Raw genomic sequence first — 27,251 nt, 5'->3', positions numbered from 1 at the left:
AGTCTTGGAGCACAAGGGGACATTAGCTAGGTGAACGAGGAGGGAGGAGGCATCCCAGGGAGAGGAAGCATCCCTCTCTGAGATGTGGTAGGGTGTGTAAGAGCTCATGGCACTCTGGGGGAATTGCTGGTAGACTGAGGATTGGCGAGTAATTGGATGCTGCTGGCACATGTGATGGGAGGTGAAACTGTAGAAAAAGTAGGTATGTTCTACCTTCAGATTCTGTGCATCCTTGGCCTGGCCTATGAGCCCTCAGTTGGTTCTGTATCCGAAGTATATTAGGGGTGATGGATGGGCTGCTGAGGAGGATGGTGGAAGAGCAAGCCTCAAAAGCTCCACTTTGGGGATCCTCCCTTGGATCCTCTCCATTCTCCATCATTCAGTTCCCCTTGTTCCTTACACTGTGCTTCCCTTCTCAATCTGTAGCTTAAGTGAGCATGTAGATAAGGATTGTGTTTGCTGTTGAAGGATAAGGGCAGACAAGGGAAGAGGAGGATGGGAGCCGGAGCTGGAGCACCTAGGTGCTTGGCTGAGCATTTTATTTTATTTTTTTGGCCGTGAGGCATGTGGGATCTTAGTTCCCCGACTAGGGATTGAACCCACACCCCCTGCATTGGAAGCACAGAGTCTTATGCTTCCAATAAGTGGACCGCCGGGGAAGTCCCTTGGCTGAGCATTTTAGATTCTCTCTCATTTGATGCTCTCCAAGACAGGCAAATAATAAAAATATTATCTCTGTTTTAAGGATGGACTCTCTCAGCTTGTGAGGCGTGAACATGGGACAGGGTTACTTGTCACTGTACCCCCAGTGCCTTCAGACATGCTTATCTCCAGCCTGTGTGTCCAAGATGGTGACCCTGGCTTACGGCAGGAGCTGGCCACCTTTAGACGGGAGTGCACTGACCTTCTGGTCTGCACCTGTGGGCTGCTGCTTCTCCCTTCTTGGGGAGGCACATGCTGTTGTCCCCAGGCAGTGAGACTTGTTCTTGTGCCACCTGTGTGTGTGTGTGTATAAACATGTGCACATGTGCACAAGCAGGCAGACTTGGGCGAGGGGGCACGTCCAATCATAACCCCAAACTCCTTTGGTTAGAGAAGGTTCTGAAAACAGTTCTGGAGAGCAATTGGACAGCCGTATGAATGGACTTATTTGAACTGTACACTTAAAAATGACTAAGACAGGAAGTTTTATGTTATGTGTATTTTACCACAGTTAAAAAAAAAAAAAAAGAGAAAGCAAAGGTGGTAATACCCGTTTGGCACAGCCTAAGGAAATCATTCTAGAGTCCTGAAAACACTTGACATGTGGGCTTGCTGATGGCAGCTGGAAGGAGGTGAGATCTCTCAGCCTTTCACGTGCACTTTTGGAAACTTGTCTTTGCACCAGAACCCAAGAAGAATGGGTTTCCTGCCTTCTTTACGTGGACTCCTCCCTAGGTGAGTAACACCGTCATGCATAGAATCAAACATGTTCCTTACACTGAGTTTTAGCACAGCATTTGGCTGGCTGCTGTTTGTGTCCTTTGCTTCTTTGGATGATTCTGAGGACTGTCTGCTTTCCTGGGGCTTGAATTTCATAGGAAGATGAAATTCACTGGGTATAAATATTACCATCTGCCATTAGTCACAACTGACAGAGGACAAGCACTTGGTCATTGAAGACAAATACCTGCGGGTCATGTCTCCTGCATCTTTGTTCTTGGCAGAGGCATTGATGGCACCTAGGCGTGGCTGAAGATGGAGGAGGGGACACCAGTTCTATCACCAACATTTTCTCGAAGCTGATAAAGGTAGTTCAGCCAGTCACAGAGTCCCCGAACCATAGTGTTGTCACCCAGCCCACAGTCTCTCTTCTTGTTTACAGAGTCCTTCCTTGCTGTTCTGGCTCTGAACAGAGCTTTGTAAAAGCCATTTTATTTTGTTGTTGTCCTAAAATTTTTTTAGTGTGATGTAGTAGAAACTGTGTGGCTTTAGAACCAGAGGTAATCTTTTTAATCTTTACCGGTTTGATAGGAGAAATGATATCTTGTTTTCATTTTTATTTTGTTGTTTGCTATTGAAGTTGAACAATTATTATTTTTTTTTATTGAAGTATAGTTGATTTACAGTGTTGTCTTAGTTTCAGGTTTACAGCAAAGTGATTCAGTCAGAAATATATATATGTATATATATATTATATATATATCCTTTTCAGATTCTTTTCCCTTATAGGTCATTACAAAATATTGAGTATAGTTCCGTGTGCTATACAATAGGTCTTTGTTATCTATTTTTTTTAATTTTTTTTTTTTTTTGCTGTGCCATGTGGCTTGTGGTATCCTGGTTCCCCAACCAGGGATCGAACCTGGGCCCACAGCAGAGAAAGTGCCGAATCCTAACCACTGGATCACCAGGGAATTCCCCTGTTATCTATTTTAGATATAGTAGTGTGTATATGTTTTTTTAAATTAATAAATAAATTTATTTATTTATTTATTTATTTATGGCTGTGTTGGGTCTTCGTTGCCGTGCGTGGGCTTTCTCTAGTTGCGGTGAGCGGAGGCTACTCTTTGTTGTGGTGTGCAGGCTTCTCATTGTGGTGGCTTCTCTTGCTGCAGAGCACGGGCTCAAGAGCGCAGGCTCAGTAGTTGTGGCGCACGGGCTTAGTTGCTCCGCGGCATGTGGGATCTTCCCAGACCAGGGCTCGAACCCATGTCCCCTGTATTGGCAGGCTGATTCTTAAACACTGCGCCGCCAGGGACGTCCAGTAATGTGTACAGTTAATCCCAAACTCCTAATTTATCCCTCCCCCCCAGTTTCCCCTTGGTAACCATAAGTGTGTTTTCTATGTCTGTGAGTCTATTTTTGTTTTGTATATAAGTTCATTTGTATCATTTTTTTTTTAGATTCTACATATAAGTGATATCATATGATATTTGTCTTTGGCTTACTTAGTATGATAATCTCTAGGTAGATCCATGTTGCTGCAAATGACATTATTTCATTCTTTTTTTATGGCTGAGTAATATTCCAGAACAATTAATATTTATTGGCCATATTTACTATATTTGTCCATTTTTCTATTGGGCTCTGTCTTTAATGTTTTTTTAATTAATTTTTATTGGAGAACGGTTGCTTTATACTGTTGTGTTAGCCTCCACTGCACAACAAAATGAATCAGCCATACACATACAGATATCCCCTCCCTTTTTTAAAAAAAATTTATTTATTTTTGGCTGCATTGGGTCTTCATTGCTGAGCGTGGGCTTTCTCTAGTTGCGGCAAGCAGAGGCTACTCTTTGTTGCGGTGCGTGGGCTTCTCATGCAGTGGCTTCTTTTGTTGCTGAGCACGGGCTCTAGGCGCGCGGGCTTCAGTAGTTGTGGCACTTGGGCTCAGTAGTAGTGGTGGACAGGCTTAGTTGCTCTGCGGAATATGGGATCTTCCTGGACCAGGGCTCGAACCCGTGTCCCCTGCATTGGCAGGCGGATTCTTAACCACTGTGCCACCAGGGAAGTCCCTCCCCTCCCTTTTGGACTTCCCTCCCATTTAGGTTACCACAGTGCATTAGGTAGAGTTCCCTGTGCTATACAATATGTTCCCATCAGTTGTCTATTTTTTACATAGTATGTCTTTAATGCTGATTTTCAAAATCCTTAATACGTTGAAGCAAACAACCTATGGTCATACATGTTCAAATCCTTTTCCCAGTTTGCTGTTTATCTTTTCACATTTATTGTTTTCTTGACATAGAGAAAAATTTGTTAAATCTGTTACTCTTCCTTTATGGATTCTGCTTTTGGTTTTTAAAATTTATTTATTTTATTTATTTTACTTTTGTCTGCTTTGGTTCTTTGTTGCTGTGTGCGGCTTTCTCTAGTTGCAGCGAGCGGGGGCTACTCTTGGTTGCGGTGCGTGGGCTTCTCATTGCGGTGGCTTCTCTTGTTGCTGAGCACGGGCTCTAGGCGCGTGGGTTTCAGTAGTTGTGGCACGTGGGCTCAGTAGTTGTGGCACATGGGCTCAGTAGTTGTGGCTTGCAGGCTGCAGAGCTCAGGCTCAGTAGTTGTGGAGTGCAGGCTTAGTTGCTCCGCGGCATGTGGGATCTTCCCGGACCAGGGCTCGAACCCGTGTCCCCTGAATTGGCAGGCAGATTCTTAACCACTGCACCACCAGGGAAGCCCCCATTATTAACTTTTTATTTTGAAATAATTATAGATTCACAGGGAGTTACCAAAGATGTGTATAGGAAGGTCCCAGGTGCTCTTTGTCCAGTTTCCTCCAATGATAACATCTTGCATAACAATACCAGCAAATTGACATTGGTACAATGGACAGCACTCATGCAGATTTCACCCATTTTACAAGCACACATTTGTGAGTGCGTGCATGTGTGCAGTTTGTTCTGTGCAGTTCTATCAGGTGTGTAGATTTCTGTAACCACCACCACAGTCAACGTACAGACAGTTCCACCACAGCAAGGCTCCTTCCTGCTGCCCTTTTCTAGCCATGCCCACCCCATCCTCCATCCCCAACCCATGACACCTTCAGTCCTAAGAGTTTTTTAATGGCATTTTTAAATGACTGGAAAAAAAAAAGATGCTTATTTCATGCCATGTGAAAATTAGTGAAATTCAGACTTCTGTGTCCATAATTCAGACATAACTGTGTCCATTCCATAATTTTATTGGACTGTAGCCGCACCCATTTGTCTACCTACTGTATGAGGCTGCTTCTGCACCACAACAGCAGACTGGAGTTGTTGCAACAGAGACTGTGACCTGAAAAGCCAGAAATATTTACTATCTGGTCCTTTACCAAAAAAGCTTGCCAACCCCTGATATAAATCATCCTCTAGTTTTCTTTTTTAATCTTGCATTTCATTCTTATTTTTTTTTTAATCGAGGTATAGTTGATGTATTGCATTTATTTCTTTACATGACCTGATATTTATTTTTGCATTTGGTGTTAGAAAAGGATATAACTTAATTGTTCCCTAACTGGTTAACCAAATTCTCCATCAGCATTTATTGACTAATCTCTTCTCTCCTCACTATTTGAAGTTCCGTAGTTATCATATACTAAATCTGTCCCATCAATGTAGGGAATGACACGGTGAATCATCAAGCTATGTGGGCAGGATATATATTACCCAAGAGTTCTCTGGGGATGAGAAGCCCTCACCCCCTGCATTAACACTAAGTGTTCAAGCCAGGTGTGCCCGTGCACCATGGTGTCTAACCACTCAGCTGTACTTCCATGTGCAGACACTGTGGTGGGGTCTAGCTTTATTTTTCTGGAGTCCATGGGGGATTGCTGATGGCCAAATGGAGCTGTTTGTTAATGGTTTCTGGTCCTTTCTGTTGGATCTTCTCTGGAGCTGGCTGGCTCTTAAAAATCCTTTGAGAGGCAAGGTGACTTGGTTTATTTCTCTTGCACTGGTGGATCAGGAATTTAATTGTTTGAAGGGACACATGTGAAGGATTGCTCACCACCAGGCCCTACTGCAGATGCAAAGGTGAATGTGGTGGTAGTGGGTACGGGGTCTCTTGCTGGGTAGGTGCTTGTTCCACGAAGTCTCTTGCGACAAGGGGGCAGGCGGTGGCCTCTCGGGGCTGGGCTCCGGTTGTGCCTCTGCTTGTTACTGGCTGAGTGACCTTGGGCCCGTCCTCTAACCTCCCTGGACCTGCTCTCCTAGTAGGAACACAGATAATAAAGCCCACCCTCCACCCCCACCCCCATCCCCACCCTTGTGTTATTTGAAGGGTTGAGAATACTGTGTAAAGCTTGCACAGTGCTCGGAAGATAGTACGAACTTAAAATATTTAATTTCTTTATTTTCCCTTGACTTAGAGGTGTGTGTGTAGATCGCTGTGAAAAAGTATGGATTTTGGTCTCCAAGTCCTGTCATCTTTCTTAGCCCCAAGAGTTTGCTTTCTGTTTTGGAATTCTGTTATGTCGTGAGTCACTTCAGAGCCCAGGCTCCCAGAGTGCTCAGCTGGCCACCTTCTGCTCTCTGCCAAAGGTGGGTTGAGGTGACAGAGAGAACCCTCTGGCCAGGTGTTGGAGCCAGGTGGCGCTAACAGCCTGTGAGCTGTTTGTTCATCTGGCCTTAAGTGGATGGCGGTGCGAGATTCCCCGCGTGAGTTCCTGCCGTGAGCATGCTGGCTGTGACAGTGGAAAAGTGACTTGAGTCAGGTATCCCTGAAGCAGGTGATGGAAGGTGAGTGGGAGGAGTCTCCTCTGGGAGGCAGCTCCCACCTGGGTAAGAATGTCAAGTGCCTGGTGACCTTGGTGGACCTTGGTGTAAGCCTTTGCTGAGCACGGTCATTTTGGCAGGACTTGCCCTCTTGTCCTAAGGATGGGCTTTGTGGATTTAACCACAGCACAAAGGGCTGTTGAACTTGTGTTTACTCGATTTTGCTAGAACTGCAGGAATTTCTAATCCTCTGTAATTTACCTGTGTTTGAAACGTGATCCCCCTGGTGTAGCCAGACTCTGTTTTTTTCTGCTGAGGAGACATTCATCAGAGTCTCCCAGGGCACCCGACCTTATTGTTGACGACACTTCTCACCTGTCCTTTCCTCTCCGTGGCATTTACCACCTGGCTCAGGTACCATTCGGGGGTGGGGGGAGGTGTGCCTGGACAATTACAAGAGCTCCCTAAATGAGCCCTCTCTTGTCTCCTATTTCTTCCCCTTTCTATCTGATCTGTGTGTTTTTTCTGAAGTCTTTTTGAAAAAGCTACATACGAGTGCCACTTTCCTGTTTAAAAGCTTAGCCACTGCCTGTGGGGTGTGCCTCAAATTCTTAAGCCTGTTATTTAAGATCCCTCAGAGTCTGGAGCTCATTGGACCTCCAGGCCTTGTTTCCAGCCACCGCCCCTGGGCGGCTCACGTTCTGTCCACAGTGATGGTCCCCAGCTGTGCCCTCTGCACCTCACCCTGTGGCAGTTCTGCTGAGGCCGCGCTCCACGCCAGGAACGCCTTTTCCCTGCCGAGTGGCTAGTCGCTGTGTACAGGGGCTTTCACAGACATTCTCCATACTCTCCGTGCGGCCTGGCCACCTGGATGGGGTGACCTTGCCATTTTCCAGTGAACGTTGGTGAATTTAAGTGGTTTTCTTACTGCCGCATAGCTGGTAGGAGAGCTGGAACGTGAGGCCAGGCCTTGTGCAGTCAGGCTGCCTCTCTGGAGCCGTCCTCGGAGGGCAGAGTTACTCTTGGCTCCTCTGGACTCCAGCACAGCAGTTTTTCCTTATTCACGTATTTATCTCATTACATCACGTGGCTGTTTGTCCTGGGTCTGTGCCACACCCCGTACTCCACCCCAAAACTTGATTCCTCAAATAAATCCCTTATCAGCTTGCTTTCCCCTGCATCTATAATAGTACCTGGTACTCAGTGGGAACTCGATAAATGTTTGTTCGGATGAATACATGGATGAGTAGATTTTTCTTTCCATATCCTCTAATTTGTGGTTTGAGGGAGGATAGTACCCTGGTAATTAGGCTACTTAAAACTCCTGTGTGTTGGAAAACATCTCTCTTTTGGTCTATAGAAGAAATAGAAAGTGATAATTATTTTGTCCCATTCCCTCTGCCATCTCACAGAGATTCCTTGGAGAAAGATGCTGAAAACATATTTAATTATATATATTGTAGGAATGTAATCTTTTAGCGAAATTTTGTCAAACAAGCTATACCTAGGAGTGGCTTTGAGGAAAGCTGACTCTCCTTTAATCTGTCAGCCTCCACCCACCCCACGACAACAACCTTAACTGAAAAATAATAGTCATCTTCACTTTGGACAGTTGACGTTCCTCTCTGTCATACGTAAAGTGTAAATGAAAGCATCTTGAGAAATCCTTCCTGTTTATCGACCTCTTGTGTATTGGCTTCAAGACAAGCCTCCCTGCCTCCCCATGGGGATGGATACCTGCACCACCATGTGGGAGCTGCCTCCTTTCTGACTTTGTTTTATCCTCATGGTTTATAGGAAAATAAGGTTGCAGTTTTTTTCCTCATTCATTCCTTGACTTCCTTTGTCTGTTTCTGCCCCCTTGCCATTTGTACCTGGTCTGAAATCCTTCCACTCACCCTTATTCACAGGGCTCGTTTCTGCCTCTGAGCTCAGAATGCCCACATGAGAGGGCCACACCGACCAGTATGAAGTGTAGGGCCCTTTTCTTGCATGTCCTTCCTTCCTGCCTTTTTCCCACTTTTCTTGTCTGGTTACTTAGTTGTGAAACTCTTTTGAGCTGTTTTGGTTTAGAATGTCCTATTCCTGCTTTTTCTTTCACTCCTTATTGTTTAGACTATGATCAGACTCTTGGTTGTTGAGTTCCTTCTTCTTTCCCAATAAATCTATTCACCGTGGAAATAAAAAGAAATCCCCTATGTCCAGTCTGAGTCATGTCAGTAGGAATGTGGGAGTTAGAGCTGGAGCAGCCAGGGAGCCAGGTGAATCTCAAGCCTGGAAGTCCATCTGTGCTTTTGGGGGGAGGCGGGCATGCTTCAGGCTTCTAAAAAGGATGCCATGGGGGGACCCGTGTCTCAGGCTTTGAAGAGTTTCACAGAAAAACATCTCTTTTAGCTCCTAGCTCTTTTAGCTCCTGAATCAACACAACAGTGTTTAATGCCACAAGACCAGTATTGAGAGAATCCTTTTAGGTGAAAACTTGTCTCAAGCTAGTGTGACCTATTTGAGTATAGTCACATATTTCCTTCTAATTTAACAAATTCTCATCTCAGGTTAGTTTCAGGTTTGGGTTGAGGGTTGAAGGACTTCCCGGCCCCTAAAGGTAGGGTCTGAGCATCACAAATCATTGAACGTGAGAGTACTCTGCTGAGGGGCAATTTGAACTTGCGGAGCTCGTGGAAGTTCAAATATACTTCTGCTTCCTTTTTTGAGAGAGACAGTTTAGAATCAGGAGTGCGTAACTTTCTTCCCCCATGGGTATTTTTGGGACTCTAAAAATGATAGGTTCTCTCCAAAGGAAAGTTCAGATTCACAAGTGCACGTGCAAAATCTTGCACATACTTTTTGGCATGAGGTGTCTTTGGATTCTAGAGAAAGAGTCCCTGTTATAGAGGAATGGTGAGCTTCAGGTAGTTTTTGAGGCAAGGACACTTTTAGTCTTGCTCAGTGCTCAAGGCTTTTTTTTTTTTTTTTAATGTCTGAAACATTTATATTAACATATTTCCATACAAATAACCCAATGAAAGTTTAGTATTAGTTGTTTTGTTTGTTTGTTTTATACTGCAGGTTCTTATTAGTCATCAATTTTATACACATCAGTGTATACATGTCAATCCCAATCGCCCAATTCAGCACACCACCATCCCCACCCCACCGCAGTTTTCCCCCCTTGGTGTCCATATGTCTGTTCTCTACATCTGTGTCTCAACTTCTGCCCTGCAAACTGGCTCATCTGTACCATTTTTCTAGGTTCCACATACATGCGTTAATATACGATATTTGTTTTTCTCTTTCTGACTTACTTCACTCTGTATGACAGTCTCTAGATCCATCCACGTCTCAGCAAGTGACTCAATTTCGTTCCTTTTTATGAGTAATATTCCATTGTATATATCTACCACAGCTTCTTTAACCATTCGTCTGTTGATGGGCATTTAGGTTGCTTCCATGACCTGGCTATTGTAAATAGTGCTGCAATGAACATTGGGGTGCATGTGTGTTTTTGAATTATGGTTTTCTCTGGGTACACGCCCAGTAGTGGGATTGCTGGATCATATGGTAAATCTATTTTTAGTTTTTTAAGGAACCTCCATACTGTTCTCCATAGTGGCTGTATCAATTTACATTCCCACCAACGGTGCAAGAGGGTTCCCTTTTCTCCACACCCTCTCCAGCATTTGTTGTTTGTAGATTTTCTGATGATGCCCATTCTAACTGGTGTGAGGTGATACCTCACTGTAGTTTTGATTTGCATTTCTCTAATAATTAGTGATGTTGAGCAGCTTTTCATGTGCTTCTTGGCCATCTGTATGTCTTCTTTGGAGAAATGTCTATTTAGGTCTTCCTCCCATTTTTGGATTGGGTTGTTTGTTTCTTTAATATTGAGCTGAATGAGCTGTTTATATATTTTGGAGATTAATCCTTTGTCTGTTGATTCGTTTGCAAATATTTTCTCCCATTCTGAGGGTTGTCTTTTCGTCTTGTTTATGGTTTCCTTTGCTGTGCAAAAGCTTTGAAGTTTCATTAAGTCCCATTTGTTTATTTTTGTTTTTGTTTCCATTACTCTAGGAGGTGGATCAAAAAAGATCTTGCTGTGATTGATGTCAAAGAGTGTTCTTCCTATGTTTTCCTCTAAGAGTTTTATAGTGTCCGGTCTTACATTTAGGTCTCGAATCCATTTTGAGTTTATTTTTGTGTATGGTGTTAGGGAGTATTCTAATTTCATTCTTTTACATGTAGCTGTCCAATTTTCCCAGCACCACTTATTGAAGAGACTGTCTTTTCTCCATTGTATATCTTTGCCTCCTTTGTCATAGATTAGTCGACCATAGGTGCGTGGGTTTATCTCTGGGCTTTCTATCTTGTTCCATTGATCTATGTTTCTGTTTTTGTGCCAGTACCATATTGTCTTGATTACTGTAGCTTTGTAGTATAGTCTGAAGTCAGGGAGTCTGATTCCTCCAGCTCCGTTTTTTTCCCTCAAGACTGCTTTGGCTATTCGGGGTCTTTTGTGTCTCCATACAAATTTTAAGATGATTTGTTCTAGTTCCGTAAAAAATGCCATTGGCAATTTGATAGGGATTGCATTGAATCTGTAGATTGCTTTGGGTAGTATAGTCATTTTCACAGTATTGATTCTTCCAATCCAAGAACATGGTATATCTCTCCATCTGTTGGTATCATCTTTAATTTCTTTCATCAGTGTCTTATAGTTTTCTGCATACAGGTCTTTTGTCTCCCTAGGTAGGTTTATTCCTAGGTATTTTATTCTTTTTGTTGCAGTGGTAAATGAGAGTGTTTCCTTAATTTCTCTTTCAGATTTTTCATCATTGGTGTATAGGAATGCAAGAGATTTCTGTGCATTAATTTTGTATCCTGCAACTTCACCAAATTCATTGATTAGCTCCAGTAGTTTTCTGGTGGCATTTTTAGGTTTCTCTATGTATAGTATCATGTCATTTGCAAACAGTGACAGTTTTACTTTTTCTTTTCCAATTTGTATTCCTTTTATTTCTTTTTCTTCTCTGATTGCTGTGGCTAGGACTTCCAAAACTATGTTGAATAATAGTGGTGAGAGTGGACATCCTTGTCTCCTTCCTGATCTTAGAGGAAATGCTTCCAGTTTTTCACCATTGAAAATGATGTTGGCTGTGGGTTTGTCATATATGGCCTTTATTATGTTGAGGTAGGTTCCCTCTATGCCCACTTTCTGGAGAGTTTTTATCATAAATGGGTGTTGAATTTTGTCAAAAGCTTTTTCTGCATCTATTGAGATGATCATATGGTTTTTATTCTTCAGTTTGTTAATATGGTGTATCACATTGATTTGCGTATACTGAAGAATCTTTGCATCCCTGGGATAAATCCCACTTGATCGTGGTGTATGATCCTTTTAATGTGTTGTTGGATTCTGTTTGCCAGTATTTTGTTGAGGATTTTTGCATCTATATTCATCAGTGATATTGGTCTGTAATTTTCCTTTTTTTGTAGTGTCTTTGTCTGGTTTTGGTATCAGAGTGATGGTGGCCTCATAGAATGAGTTTGGGAGTGTTCCTTCCTCTTCAATTTTTTGGAAGAGTTTGAGAAGGATGGGTGTTAGCTCTTCTCTAAATGTTTGATAGAATTCACCTGTGAAGCCGTCTGGTCCTGGACTTTTGTTTGTTGGAAGATTTTTAATCACAGTTTCAATTTCATTACTTGTGATTGGTCTGTTCATATTTTCTGTTTCTTCCTGGTTCAGTGTTGGAAGGTTATACCTTTCTAAGAATTTGTCCATTTCTTCCAGGTTGTCCATTTTATTGGCATAGAGTTGCTTGTAGTAGTCTCTTAGGATGCTTTGTATTTCTGTGGTGTCTGTTGTAACTTCTCCTTTTTCATTTCTAATTTTATTGATTTGAGTCCTCTCCCTCTTTTTCTTGATGAGTCTGGCGAATGGCTTATCAATTTTGTTTATCTTCTAAAAGAACCAGCTTTTAGTTTTATTGATCTTTGCTATTGTTTTCTTTGTTTCTATTTCATTTATTTCCGCTCTGATCTTTATGATTTCTTTCCTTCTGCTAACCTTGGGTTTTGTTTGTTCTTCTTTCTCTAGTTTCTTTAGGTGTAAGGTTAGATTGTTTACTTGAGATTTTTCTTGTTTCCTGAGGTAGACTTGTATAGCTATAAACTTCCCTCTTAGAACTGCTTTTGCTGCATCCCATAGGTTTTGGATCGTCGTGTTTTCATTGTCATTTGTCTCTAGGTATTTTTTGATTTCCTCTTTGATTTCTTCAGTGATCTCTTGGTTATTTAGTAACGTATTGTTTAGCCTGCATGTGTTTGTGTTTTTTACGTTTTTTTCCCTGTAATTGATATCTAATCTCATAGCGTTGTGGTCAGAAAAGATGCTTGATATGATTTCAATTTTCTTAAATTTACTGAGGCTTGATTTGTGACCCAAGATGTGATCTATCCTGGAGAATGTTCCGTGCGCACTTGAGAAGAAAGTGTAATCTGCTGTTTTTGGATGGAATGTCCTATAAATATCAATTAAATCTATCTGGTCTATTGTGTCATTTAAAGCTTCTGTTTCCTTATTTATTTTCATTTTGGATGATCTGTCCATTGGTGTAAGTGAGGTGTTAAAGTCCCCCACTATAATTGTGTTACTGTCGATTTCCTCTTTTAGAGCTGTTAGCAGTTGCCTTATGTATTGAGGTGCTCCTATGTTGGGTGCATATATATTTATAATTGTTATATCTTCTTCTTGGATTGATCCCTTGATCATTATGTAGTGTCCTTCCTTGTCTCTTGTAACATTCTTTATTTTAAAGTCTATTTTATCTGATATGAGTATAGCTACTCCAGCTTTCTTTTGACTTCCATTGGCAGGAATATCTTTTTCCATCCCCTCACTTTCAGTCTGTATGTGTCCCTAGGTCTGAAGTGGGTCTCTTGTAGACAGCACATATATGGGTCTTGTCTTTGTATCCATTCAGCAAGCCTGTGTCTTTTGGTTGGAGCATTTAATCCATTCACGTTTAAGGTAATTATCGATACGTATGTTCCTATGACCATTTTCTTAATTGTTTTGGGTTTGTTTTTGTAGGTCCTTTTCTTCTCTTGTGTTTCCCACTTAGAGAAGTTCCTTTAGCATTTGTTGTAGAGCTGGTTTGGTGGTGCTGACTTCTCTTAGCTTTTGCTTGTCTGTAAAGCTTTTGATTTCTCCATCAAATCTGAATGAGATCCTTGCCGGGTAGAATAATCTTGGTTATAGGTTCTTCCCTTTCATCACTTTAAGTATATCATGCCACTCCCTTCTGGCTTGTAGAGCTTCTGCTGAGAAATCAGCTGTTAACCTTATGGGAGTTCCCTTGTATGTTATTTGTCATTTTTCCCTTGCTGCTTTCAATACTTTTTCTTTGTCTTTATTTTTTGCCAGTTTGATTACTATGTGTCTTGGCGTGTTTCTCCTTGGGTTTATCCTGTATGGGACTCTCTGCGCTTCCTGGACTTGGGTGGCTATTTCCTCTCCCATGTTAGGGAAGTTTTCAATTATAATCTCTTCAAATATTTTCTCTGGTCCTTTCTCTCTCTCTTCTCCTTCTGGGACCCCTTAATGCGAATGTTTTTGCGTTTAATGTTGTCCCAGAGGTCTCTTAGGCTGTCTTCATTTCTCTTCATTCTTTTTTCTTTATTCTGTTCCGCAGCAGTGAATTCCACCATTCTGTCTTCCAGGTCACTTATCCGTTCTTCTGCCTGAGTTATTCTGCTATTGATTCCTTCTAGTGTAGTTTTCATTTCAGTTATTGTATTGTTCATCTCTGATTGTTTGTTCTTTAATCCTGCTAGGTCTTTGTTAAACATTTCTTGCATCTTCTCGATCTTTGCCTCCATTCTTATTCCGAGGTCCTGGATCATCTTCACTATCATTATTCTGAACTCTTTTTCTGGAAGGTTGCCTGTCTCCACTTCATTTAGTTGTTTTTCTGGGGTTTTATCTTTTTCCTTCATCTGGTATGTAGCCCTCTGCCTTTTCATCTTGTCTATCTTTCTGTGAATGTGGTTTTTGTTCCACAGGCTGTAGGATTATATTTTTTCTTGCTTCTGCTGTCTGCCCTCTGGTGGTTGAGGCTATCTAAGAGGCTTGATGGGAGGCTCTGGTGGTGGGTAGAGCTGACTGTTGCTGTGGTGGTCAGAGCTCAGTAAAACTTAAATCCACTTGACTGTTGATGGGTGGGGCTGGGTTCCCTCCCTGTTGGTTGTTTTGCCTGAGGCAACCCAGCACTGGAGCCTACCTGGGCTCTTTGGTGGGGCTAATGACAGCCTCTGGGAGGGCTCACACCAAGGAGTACTTCCCAGAACTTCTGCTACCAATGTCCTTGTCCCCACGGTGAAACAGAGCCACCCCCCGCCTCTGCTGGAGACCTTCCAACACTAGCAGGTAGGTCTGGTTCAGTCTCCCCCGGGGTCACTGCTCCTTCCCCTGGGTCCCGATGCGCACACTATTTTGTGTGCGCCCTCCAAGAGTGGGGTCTCTGTTTCCCCCAGTCCTGTCAAAGTCCTGCAGTCAATTCCCACTAGGCTTCAAAGTCTGATTCTCTATGAATTCCTCCTCCCGTTGCCGGACCCACAGGTTGGGAAGCCTGACGTGGGGCTCAGAACCTTCACTGCAGTGGGTGGACTTCTGTGGTATAAGTGTTCTCCAGTCTGTGAGTCACCCACCCAGCAGTTATGGGATTTGATTTTACTGTGATTGCGCCCCTCCTACCGTCTCATTGTGGCTTCTCCTTTGTCTTTGGATGTGGGGTATCTTTTTTGGTGAATTCCAGTGTCTTCCTGTCGATGATTGTCCAGCAGCCAGTTGTGATTCTGGTGTTCTCACAAGAGGGAGTGAGAGCACGTCCTTCTATTCCGCCATCTTGGTTCCTCCCCCGCTCAAGGCTTTTTTAAGCACAGCTGAGTGGTGTGGCTGTAAGCGTGGACCTAACAGTAACCACTTCACATGAATTGGTAGTGGAGTCCTGCCCAGGTCTGTTCCTCACTTGAATGGTTTTTGCCCTTGAAAAGGTTTGGTCTGAGGTGATGATTAATCAACAAGTATTTGATCACCTAGTAGATATTCAGCTCTGTATAGTATATTGTTTCATCTAGGTCCCTGTTTTGAAAATGCTCCTTCCTTTAACTTCCCATAGGTATCTGACTTGTTTCATCAGACACTGAGGGCATTCCACATATACAGTGCTGTGTCAGATGGTAGCACAAAAACATGTCAGTTAGGACCAGCTTTGTAAGATGAACAAATGGTACAGTTAAGGAGTGTTGTATGAAGGGTGGGAAAGAACTAACGTATATTAAGGGATCAAGTAGCACATTATTTTTGTGTTTTCTTTAATGCTTACACCCTCCATGTCATAGCTGCAGAAACTGGGTCTCAGAGAGATTGTGTACCTTACTCCAGGCCTGGTGAGGAGCAAAGCCAGAATTCAAGCCCAATCATGTGGACTCTAAGCCCAGATCTATCTATCTATCTTTCTTCTTTCCTCCCTCCCTCCCTCCCTCCCTTCCTTCCTTCCTTCCTTCCATGCCTCTTCTGTTAAAGACCAGAGGTGGATGGAGTGGGTTTGTGTTGGGAGAGCATAGAAATGAGACCCTTAGACTGAGTATCCCCAGTAGGGTAACTTCATGGTCTTTATGAAACATCATTTCTCCTCTGTTGATTACCACCCATCATGTAACTTTTTCTCAGTTGGTCTTTAGAGCTGTTTATCTGCTTGTGTGCATCACTCTCCTTCTTCTGTGGAGCATCCACTTTGTAGTACCACAGCCCTAGGTGAGTGACCAAAGACCTGGTGGTCACGTTACCACCTGAGTGGCCTCATGCATTGCTACTTCCGAGTCTTTTCTTATAAGTGACACAAACAACTTGGATGATCTGAGGGGTTCTTTGCCCCAGGCCCTTGCGTGATTTTGGTGCAGAAATGTCAGAGGGGAATGAGTGCCTTTATTACTTAGCTTTCATTTGGCAGAATGCATCAAGGTGGGAAGGAAAGAGAGCAGGTGTTTAGTTACAGTCACATTCTCTTTGTTGTGTACTTTTGGGGGAGGTTTAATTCGTGTCTTTAGAAAGCTGTCTGCTTGGGTGTTTGAGTCCCCCAGATCATGCACGTACTTGACTAGCAACAGAGGCAGAACCTTTGTGTGGTGGGTCCTAGTTATCATTCAGTTAGGGACAAGCTTTTGGAAATACCTCTCCTCCTTCAGAGGTCGTGATTTCTCAGCATGGAATGTCCATGCCAAGCTCTCCCACCATCTTGTTTTTCGATTTGGCAAATTTTCTTGTTCTTCTCCAGTTGCCCCAGCATCCTTTGTGCCTCTCCTTCATTTTGCATGGACCTCGGTTATAACCCATATTGCGTTGCAGCATGGGTAGAGGTTTTTGTGTACACATGCCCAGCCAGACTGAGTCATTTAAACACAGTCATTTAAACACATCCTGGTAGCTCTGTGTCAGCACTTTGTCCATTGTGTGTTAGGTGTTTCACTCTGTGGTTGAAATAGTGTATCCTCTTTAGAAGGAATGAAAAGAGATCATGTTTAAATTCATCTGAGAGTGGGAGGAAAATCTTTGCTCCCAACAATCACAAGAATGTCTGGAGAGCTGATTGCTAGTCTGGAGATCCTTAGAAAAAGCCAGTAATAGACATTGGAAACTGAGCCAAGGAATGTGGACTTGGGCTCTTACATTTTGACTTCATTTGTGATCTATTTGGAGGTCGTCTTTTGCATCAAGCCAATGGGTGGATTTTTTTTTTTTTAATTATTTATTTATTTATTTTTGGTTGCATTGGGTCTTGGTTGCTACACGCAGGCTTTCTCTAGCTGTGGCGAGCGGGGCTACTCTTCGCTGCGGTGCGTGGGCTTCTCATTGCGGTGGCTTCTCTTGTTGAGGAGCACGGGCTCTAGGTATGCGGGCTTCACAAGTTGTGGCTCGCAGGCTCAGTAGCTGTGGCGCACAGGCTTGGTTGCTCCACGGCATGTGGGATCTTCCCGGACCAGGGCTCGAACCCGTGTCCCCTGCATTGGCAGGCGGATTCTTAACCACTGCGCCACCAGGGAAGCACCCAATGGGTGGATTTTACTTGAAGGGAGAGTTTCTAATAGAAAAGCTAGGGAAACGTTTTCAGTTTTGAAATGACTTTATTAACCTACAAATAATTAAAGGTGATCTCTTAACCCATGTCTAAAGAGGAGTCTTTCCCTCATATGTGATGATCCAGAATCCAAAGTGGGAAAATGTAAGACTGTTCAGAGAAGATGCTAGCCTAGAAACCACAGACTGCTGGGCCTTGGGAACTTGGAGAAACTTGTGCAAGCAACCTTGGAGGTTTTGGAGAATATTGGAGGTGGGATTCTGGGGCAGGGGTGGGAAAGAAGGAAGACTGAACTTCTACTGATAATCAAGTAGGGTCCTAGGACTTAAGTCATATGGTTAAGATGCATTTTGAATAATTCTACAGTTATTAAAAAAAAAAAAAGATAAATCCCTACATCTTAAAATTCCATATTGTTTACACACTATCTCTTACCTAGATTTTTAAAATTACATAGACATTTTAATAATTATATGTATTAGTCTTGCTGTGGTTAATAAACCACAAATTCCAAAAATACAGAGGTTTGCAGCAAACATTAATTTCTAGATCGAGTTATGTGTCGGTGGCTGGGAGTCCATTGCTATGGCTCTTTTCCACAAGTCTTCCCTTCTGAAGGCACAGCCCCTGTTTGGGACATGCTAGTTTCAGGGCAGAGGAGACAGCACATGAGAGCTGATGGAAACATGCAGTGGCTCTTAAAGTGTCTGCTCCCATCTGGTGTAGGTCACATTTGCTCATGTGCCATTGGCCAGAGCCCGTTACGTAGCCAAGCCAACAGTCACTGGACTCGAGTGGAGATGTGCCCTCCGGTCGGCAGTCACTTGGCAATAGTGAGTGTGTATAATCCTCTTAAAGGTACGGAGTTAATAGGAGTTAATAATTGCAAACGATACTACAATCTACCATGTGGTTTGTGTCTTCTCCTTTTGTCACTGAATGTTATTTAGTAAATACCTGACATCAGTTTAGATTTATCATTTTAAAAAGTTTTAAATACATTTTCTCCCTATTATGTGTACTATAGTTTTAGATTAATTTTTGAAGAAACCAACCTTTTGCAAGGAAGTGATGTGGTAGATCACTGCGTGTTTCTTCTTGAATGATTGCAGTGCGTGGAGCTCTGTTGTACACCGTTGCGCTAGCTCAAGGCTCCAGAACGATTTGAATAATGGGGTGATTAGGTATCAGAGTCTTGTTTCTGAATTTTGTAGACATGCCTCCAGTGTTTCATATTGTTTCCTGCTTAAAAAATATATTATTGAGATCTAATTCACATACCCTGAAAGTCACCATTTCAAACTATATTACAGTTGAGTGGTTTTTAGTATACTCACAGCATTGTGCAAACATCATTACTATCTAATTCCAGAATATTTTGTCACCCAAAAAAGAAACCTCATATTTATTAAGTGTTCGCTCCCATTTTCCCCTTCCCTTCGGCCCCTGGCAACCAAGAGTCTTCTTTCTATCTTTGTGGTTTTGCCTGTCTGGATTCTTCATATAAATGGAATTATATATGGGGCCTTTCATGTCTGGCTTCTTTCACTTAGAGCAGTGTTTTCAAGGTTCATTGCTGATGTTTTCTGATATATACTGTTTAACATATTTAGGAACCTTCCTTTTATTTCTTAATTTTACTTAGAGATTTTAATGGAATGGCTGATATTTACCAGTGTATGATACCAATAAGCATTTTGGTAGTTGTGGGCATGATTATATTGGACAGTGATCCTATGATCAGTTAATGTAATAAATAGCATTAATAAATTTCTTAATGTTAAATCACTTTTGATTTCTTGGATTATGTTTGACTCAATCCTGGTATATTAGTTTTCTTTCTTTCTTTTTAAAAAAATTCTTCTTGGGCTTCCCTGGTGGCGTAGTGGTTGAGAGTCTGCCTGCCAATGCAGGGGACACGGGTTCGAGCCCTGGTCTGGGAAGATCCCACATGCCATGGAGCAACTAAGCCCGTGAGCCACAATTGCTGAGCCTGCGCGTCTGGAGCTTGTGCTCCGCAACAAGAGAGGCCGCGATAGTGAGAGGCCCGCGCACCGCGATGAAGAGTGGCCCCCACTTGCCGTAACTAGAGAAAGCCCTCGCACAGAAACGAAGACCCAACACAGCCATAAATAAATAAATAAATAAATAAATGGATCATCACATTAAAAAAAAAAAAATTCTTCTAATGTACCATTTGCTGTTACTTTACTGACGAAGTTTACACTTACATCTAATTTCCTTTTTTGTCCTACTATTTTGATATCAGATATAGGTAACCCTTATAAAATGATTTGAAAGTTTTCTCATTTTTAAATGTGTTTTAGAGTGTTCGAATAAAACAGGACTTGCTCCTTGAGGTTCATTAGAGCTCAGCTGTAAAACCATTGGGGCTTAGCTCACCTTTCAGTAAAAGTTCTCTGACAGCAGTTCTGAGGTTATTTATTTGTTTAGGTTTTCTACATCAATTTAATTTCTCTTTGGCCGGTACATTTTCCTGCAGTGTATGGCCAAAGAGACTTCCAGGTTTATTAGCATAGCTATTCATAGCACATCCTTGTAATTTATAATCATACACAGAGGTAAGATTTAAATCGTTATTGCCTGCTCCTTTTTCCCCTCCTTCTCTATATTTAATTCTATATTTATTCTATATTAATATAGTTCTATATTTAATTCTTTTAGAAGAATTAAATTTTGGTTTTATTTATAACTTTTACTCTTTCTTTTCTGTTTTCAATTTATGCTTTAATTTTTTTATTCCCTCTTCCACTTTCTTTTTTTATTAGATATTTATTTATTTATTTGGCTGCGCCGAGTCTTAGTTGCGGCAGCCTGGCTCCTTTAGTTTCGGATCGAGCGCTCCTTAGCAGTGGCATGTGAACTCTTAGTTATGGCATGCACGTGGGATCTTGTTCCCTGACCAGGGATCGAACCCGCGCCCCCTGCATTGGGAGCGCCGAGTCTTAACCACTGCGCCACCAGGGAATGGGAGCACAAGGTAGATGTGGACTAAAGTGTAGTGTTTTACGGGATAAATCTTTTCAAATGTATATATTTATCTGCTCTTAAGGACTGTGCTGCTTTTCCTCATGTGTTGGTTTTCTTGGGTCTGAATGATGAGTTAATATAGGCTGGTATATTTTTTGGTTTTCTTGTGTCTGATGAGGTAATACAGGCCTGCTATTTGCCTCTCACCAGAAGAAGTGAATTATTGGATCCCCTGTTTCTTTTTTCTTTTTCTCTCTTTCTTTTTTTTTTTTTTGTCTCACTGCACGGCTTGCGGGATCTTAGTTCCCCGACCAGGGATTGAACCTGGGGCCCCGGCAGTGAGAGCACCTAGTTCTAACCACTGTACTGCCAGGGAATTCCCTGGATCCCCCTGTTTCTACTTGATGTTAGAATTGTCTTCTTGGATCTTAGGTTGAGTGGAATAATAGTTGAGAAATCAGTTGAGTGGTCTCTCCTTGGGAAAAGGAATCAGAAGAAAGAAAACCAGTGTCAGGGACAGTCGGTCAGGAAGACTTGGCCTAGTTCCTCTCTGTGTCTGGATCCAGTATAGCCTGGCTTCCATCTTGTTTTAGGTGCTCTCCCCATCTCGGTAGAGTCCAGCCTTTTCAGAATTTGCCGTCTTGCCTCCTTTGTGCTTGGTGGACCTACCCAGGGCAGCTGACTTCATGAAGGTGCAAGCAGGCACCTTCATGTTCCTCTGACCTTTCTCTTGCATCTCTACCCCTCCTGGCTAGGTGAAGCCCTGGGGGCAAGGCACCCTCTGCTGGTGGTCCTCACATGGTATATATCTGCCTGTGCTGGCACCCCCTTGCTCACAGCAGCCAGACACTCTGGGGGTCCTCCTTTGCCCCACTGTGGGCCTTTCCATACCCTCATCCCTCCAGACAATTGCAAATTCAAATTAGAGTGTCTGTGAGGGTTCAGGACATTTTCTACTTCTTAGGTAACCTTGATAACCCTAAGTGACCTTAGTGACATGGGTTAAAGATACCTCTTAGTTCTTTTCTCAGTTGAGTCCCAATTATCTCCAGTAGGAAATCTTCAAAACTTTTGGCATTTGGATGATGCCCTTTCCTAGTTTCTAATCTGGTACTCATTCCAGTCACTATCTGCCCCCCTTCCCCGCCCCCCCACTGCCCTTTCTCTCCCATTCTCCAAGTGGTTGTTATCTGGAAGGGGGAAAGAGGGAGAAAGCAAAGACCTGAGCTTATTAATTCAGTGCATTTGTCTAGAAGTCTAGATTTATAATTTTTTAGTGAGTGTGTAACATTGTTATTAATGTAAACACTATCATTTCCTGGTTAGTGAGCCTTTGGAGCTTTTCCAGGGTTCACTCTGTGTTCTTTGATCTGTTATGAACATCTTTGAACAGAACAATTTTGAGTTTTTCCTTTGAAGTTATTGCCCATAGTTGGCCTAAATTTAACTTTACAGCAAAGTCAACAGTCAGGAGTGTTCTGTTCAGTTTGTGCAGGGCGCATTCATTCTTCAGGCATCTCCTGTGTGCCTGGCAGGAGGGAGGTCAATTAAGACAAGTCAGGTACAGTCTGTGCATTCAGAGAGCTCTCATTCTCCTGTAGCCGTCAGGATGCCTTGAGAGGCTTTGGCAAGCTCTTCTGAAACGAGATCATCATGTTGCCCACACTCCTCTAATAGTATGAAAAAGAGAAATTAGAGTGTTTTAGCATGACTTGTTTTTATTAAGTCCATATTGGCCCCTAAGGTATACCACTTTCTTTCATAAACCCTATGTTTAATGTAATATAGAATTTTGCTGGTGACTAACGTTATTTTAATAATCTCTCTTGCGGCTGGCTGACCACAATGGTGGATCTTATAACTGAAATTCTTTGAACGAGGGCAGTTTCCAAAGTGGCCTGGTTATGTATTTCTCTTCTTAAGTAAAAAGGGGTGGTGGGGAGAAGAAATTCTCTTATAACTGAAACTGCATAGCAAGAATTGATATTTTGGAGCGTTGAGGAGTTTTCGTGTATTTATCAACTATGTAGTTGTAACTCTCACAAAGGCTACTGTAGATATATCTATTGCTACAGGGAAATCATTAAGGAAGGTGTGGTTAAGGCACCAACTGTAACTCTAGGTGCAATTTTAATTTGCAGCAGCATTTATGGTCTACTGTGAACCCAGCCCCATAGTCTAAAGGGGATGCAGGAATACTTGCAGACAAGTTGACTTTTTTTTTTTTTTTTGAGTATTTTAATAGTGATATAGCGCCTACCACGTTCCAGGCGCTGTTCCAATTGCTCCATATGCTAACTAACTCAATCCCATTATACCCGTTTTATAAATGACAAATGACGAAGCTGGGGCAATAGAGAGATTAAGGAATTTACTTAAGTCATGCTGCTAGTAAATAGTAGAACCGGGATTCAAAACTGGGCAGTCCGTCCAGGTTAGCCTCAGTTTTGTTGTCATTCAACAGACGTTTATTGAGTAGCTTCTATTGGCAAGAGATTGAGTTGGGTCATTTCTAAAACTCATTCATTCATCAAATACTTACTGAGTACCTACTATGTTCCAGAAGACACAGTCTCTGCTCTTGTGGAATTTACAGACTGGTGGGAAGTCAGAGAGACAGATAATCAATTAATATATAATACATTTTCAGACAGTGCTAAGTCCTATGATGAAAATAAAGCCAGGGAAGGGACTGGAAAATGATGGAGGGTGCAGGGATATTTTTAGGTTTTTGTGGGCTGAGAACGCCTCTCTGAGTAGGTGTCATTTGAGCAGAAACCTGTTTGAGAAGAAGAGCCAAGCCAGTGGCAGTCGGAGGGGAGAGCAGTGTTCCAGGCAGCGTGAGCAGCAAGTATGAAGGCCCTGAGGTCCAGATAAGCCAAGGCCAGGTGTGTAGAGCAGGATGAGCTGGAGGGGAGTGGGGAGAACGTCTGGGATGAGGTCAGAGACTGTGATAAGATCATGTTGGCCCTTGTGGGTTATGGGAGGGAGTCTGGATTTTATTTTGAATGTGTTTGGATGGATGTCTTTCAGAGTTCTGAGCAGGGGGGTAACATGTTTTGATTGACCTTTTCCAGGGAGCATTCTGGCTGCAGTAAGGAGGACTGACTGTAGGGCAGCAACAATGAAACAGGAGGCTTTTGTGTTGAGCCAAGGGATTCTGGCACTTCTCGCGTTTTGTAATTCGTGTTAGTTGTAAAGGTGCTGCCCTCCCACAATACGTGCGCTAGAACTCAGGTCTCAGTGAAGCAAACCCGCTACCGGAGGACTCTGAGGGTAGAGGAGCCTGGGTCACTGAGTCCACCTAAGCCCCTGCCCTTTCCTCCTCAGAATTTTGTCTTTTCCCTCCATGTTTGTTTCTCGTGGGAACCATATCTTGAGGGGTGTTATCTGGGAGAGAACTTGTATTCAGACCCTAAGGGAAAATGTAAGCATTCCTCGACTGGCTTTAAAAACAGAAGCTTCATGTTTACCCAAAAGGATTTATGGCCAGAGAATGGAGATGAGGGACAGTGTTGGGTTAGGGAAAGCCACACAAAGGGGATTCAGCTTGATAACACCCTTGAACTAGGAACCAGATACCTGAGCTCAACCCAGTAGAGTGATAACTGGCTTCCATACATTTGGATACAGAAGTCCTTTACCTTTTTGAGTCGGCTTCCTCATCAGTGGAGATAGTATCTGTCTGCTAACCTCACAAGGTTGAGGTTGACGTAGAGGGCAGCGAAATAAGAATGTGGAAGCCCTGCACACAGACGTGCCATGGAAATCGGAGGTGGTAGCATCCCTTTTTAGGAAAGTCCAGGCATCCGTAGCTCATTAGCTATTCATATATGCTCAAATAATATTACGGGAACCCTGTAGTAAGGGTGTGGGTATCTTCCCTGGTTGTGTAGTCCTAAAGGAAAGAATCTGCTGTGTGACAAGGTCTGGGTGACTCTCTCCTCCCCAGCCCCTGCTAACTGATTTGAGAATCAGTTCAGTTCCCACTGTCTGGCCAAGACCTTTTAGACCTTTATGTGGGCCGTTCCTGGAGGGTTATTGGCTGAGGTCCCCAGAGCAAAGGTTAGGGGAGTTGAGGTTAGGGGAGTTGGCCTGGAGTCACTGGGAGACAGGCAAACAGATGGATGGATAATTACACACACACACAAAGGTGAACAAGGCACAGTTACAGTTGTTGGACGCACAGTGCTTATGGATAAGTTATATATGTAAATAAATGATTAGAACTGTGAAAATTGCTTCAGTGGAAGTATCTTCAAGGTATTGAGAAGGGAGTGACTAATTTTGTCAGGGGCTGGATCCAGGAAGGATTCTAGGAGGAGGGGGCATTTGAGCATATTTCTGTGAGATCCTTGGAGCCCTCTACATAAAAAAGAGGTGTGTGTGTGTGTGTGTGTGTGCGCTATGTAAGCAACGATGAGAAATATGAAACAGCATAGTGGGTTCCAGGATCAGTTCAGGCCAGATTGTGGAAAATTGCTGTCTGAGCTGATGCTGGCTTATCTGACTAAAGGTTTTGAATTCATTCTTTCTTTTGTGCAATGTTTAGCCATAGGTGATAGAGCCTTTCTGAGGCCCAGTGAGCTAGTGTTGTTAAAATGTAAGGGTGGGCCCCTCAATGCCTAGCATGGTGCCTTGCCTGAGGTCAGTGTTTAAATATTTACTGAAATGATGAAGACGTGATGGTTGTCTCACAGCTCCAGAGAAACTGTCCCCTCGCTGATCCTTAGACCCTGGGATTTAGACACTGCATGCCCTCAGTGACATCAGTGTGCTGAGGAAGCAGGTCGTGGGATGCTGCTGTAGCTAGGTTCTATGGTCCACACGGAGAGCAGCTGCTGAGGGGCTTGCCTTCCCAGCTGATGAGACCCTGGGCTGAGAAGTGGAGGGGTGGGGTCCATTCCCATGAGTACCTTCTGTGAAATGGTACCCTTTCAGTAATTACAAAAGTATTTTTGACATTGCATAAGTAAGGATGTGATTAAATTATCTGTGGTCAGGGGGACAAAGGAAGGTACCTTTTTTGTTTAGTTTCCATCACCCACTGAGTTGGGTGACATTGCCCTTGACCCCAGACCATGCTTCCCTCTGCCTCATTCCATACTCTCTTTCCAGATGTGCCATCTTCATCTGGAGCTTATGGACATGACTGCTAGATTGACTTCTCATTTCCTGTATGTTCTCTTCTCTGGGGGCTAAGTCATATCCAGCCTGCACACAAGAAGAGATCATTCTGGGGAAAGACCCACGCCCAGCCTGTGATCTGATTACCCACAGGTCAGGAATGCAGAAAACATTCCTGACCAAGGCTGTTTGCTTAGTATCATGTCACTTTCTTGCCATATTCCTTAGTCTTTGCCTTCTAATGATTCCAAGGTGACATTCAGAGGCTTTCACATCTACTGCTAGACAGGGCTTTGTTCTCTTATCAAATCTTAAAGCCAGAAAAGGTAACTGGAAGACTGCATCTTTTTTGGATATTATAGGGACATAATTGATTCAAGTGGCTTCCTACTGAGGCCTAAGAAGAAAGAAGTCCGTAAGTTTTTAATCTTTCCTTCCCTTTCTTTTCTGGTACTTGCTCCCCCCGCCCCTTTTAAACTTTTTTATTGTGGAAAATTTTAAACACATACAGAAGAGGTGAGAATTTATAGTGAACCTGCAAGTACCAGCTTCAACAGTGATCAGCTTTGGGGCATCTTGTATCATCTATATCCCAACTACCCGACCTTAATTATTTTGAAGCAAATACCACACATCCTATCATCTCATCTATGAATACTTTAGTTATGTGTTACTAAAAGATGAAGACTTTGTAAGATCATAATACTTCCATTATCACACCTAATAATTCCTTCATGTCATCAAATAATTGATCAATATGCAAAATTTCCCGAATGTCTCAAAATCTTTTAACCCTGTGTTTTGATCATGACCCACTGCAGTTGTTGATAGATCTCTTAAGTTTCCTTACATCTATAGGTGCTCTTTCCAACTCTGTCTTTCTTTTTTCCTTACAATTTATTTATTTACTGAAGAAACTGGGTCTTTGGTTCTCTTTAGCTTCACACTGTGTAGATGCTGCTGATTGCGTCCTCGCAGTATTTAACATGTTCCTCACTCTTCTCTATTGCCTATAAATTGGTGTTGTGTCTAGAGATTTGTTCAGGACTCATATCCAGTTTTTTGGCAAGCATACTTCATAGGTGGTGGTGTGAACTTATTCCAGGAGGCACATAATGTTTAGCTGTCTCTTTGTGATGGTTGATTAGGTTTTTAAATGTGTTGGATATTTAAGAGGGTTCTGGCCCCTTAATGTTTACCTGGGCCCAAGTGGTGGTCTTGAGAAAGTGGGGAAAAGAGAGAATGTGGTGTGCTCAGGAGTTCTCTCTCTGTCGAAGTCTGAAGATGGTGGTGGCTGTCATGTTCTCTGTCCCTGAACTGTTGGTTCTTGCAGCGCTTGCTGACACATGAATCAACAGGATTTGGTGTAGAGCATTGCCCGTCGTGTTTCTCTTGGTTGTAAAAGACTTGTTCACTTAAGAAATGGTAAGTAAGGAGAGGATCAGATTCTTTGAAAGTTATTTTTGTATTTAGAGGTGTTTCTTGGTTTGGCTAAACCAGCCGCTGTTGCTGGTGTTCTCCAGGTGTGTGTTCTTAGCTACTTTGTAAGATGATTCTTTTCTTCCTTCAGGATCTCATTTTGCCCAATGGCGGTACTCCAGCAGGCCCTGCAAGTCCAGCTTCTTCATCTTCCCTTCTCAACAGACTACAACTTGATGATGACATCGATGGTGAGACCAGAGACCTCTTTGTCACGGTTGATGATCCCAAGAAGCATGTCTGTACGATGGAGACCTACATCACTTACAGGATCACCACGAAAGTAGGTCTTTTTATTATCTTCCACCTGTCTGGAGTGTCATGGAGAATTGAAGTCCTACCGCCATGA

The 27,251-nt window shown here is 42.8% G+C and overlaps 1 protein-coding gene across 1 annotated transcript in view; it reads left to right on the top strand.

Annotated features, from left to right (window-relative positions):
- Nucleotides 1-27,251, top strand: part of SNX30 (sorting nexin family member 30) — a 114,932-nt gene that overhangs the window by 24,854 nt on the left and 62,827 nt on the right. Inside the window, exon 2 of the mRNA XM_061200095.1 lies at nucleotides 26,994-27,185. Coding sequence (XP_061056078.1) covers nucleotides 26,994-27,185 — 192 coding nt within the window. The remainder of the gene's footprint in view (nucleotides 1-26,993; nucleotides 27,186-27,251) is intronic.

Source organism: Eubalaena glacialis, chromosome 9, assembly GCF_028564815.1.
Source record: "Eubalaena glacialis isolate mEubGla1 chromosome 9, mEubGla1.1.hap2.+ XY, whole genome shotgun sequence".
NCBI classification, from domain to species: Eukaryota; Metazoa; Chordata; class Mammalia; order Artiodactyla; family Balaenidae; genus Eubalaena; species Eubalaena glacialis.
This window is presented reverse-complemented; position numbering and strand designations above follow the sequence as displayed.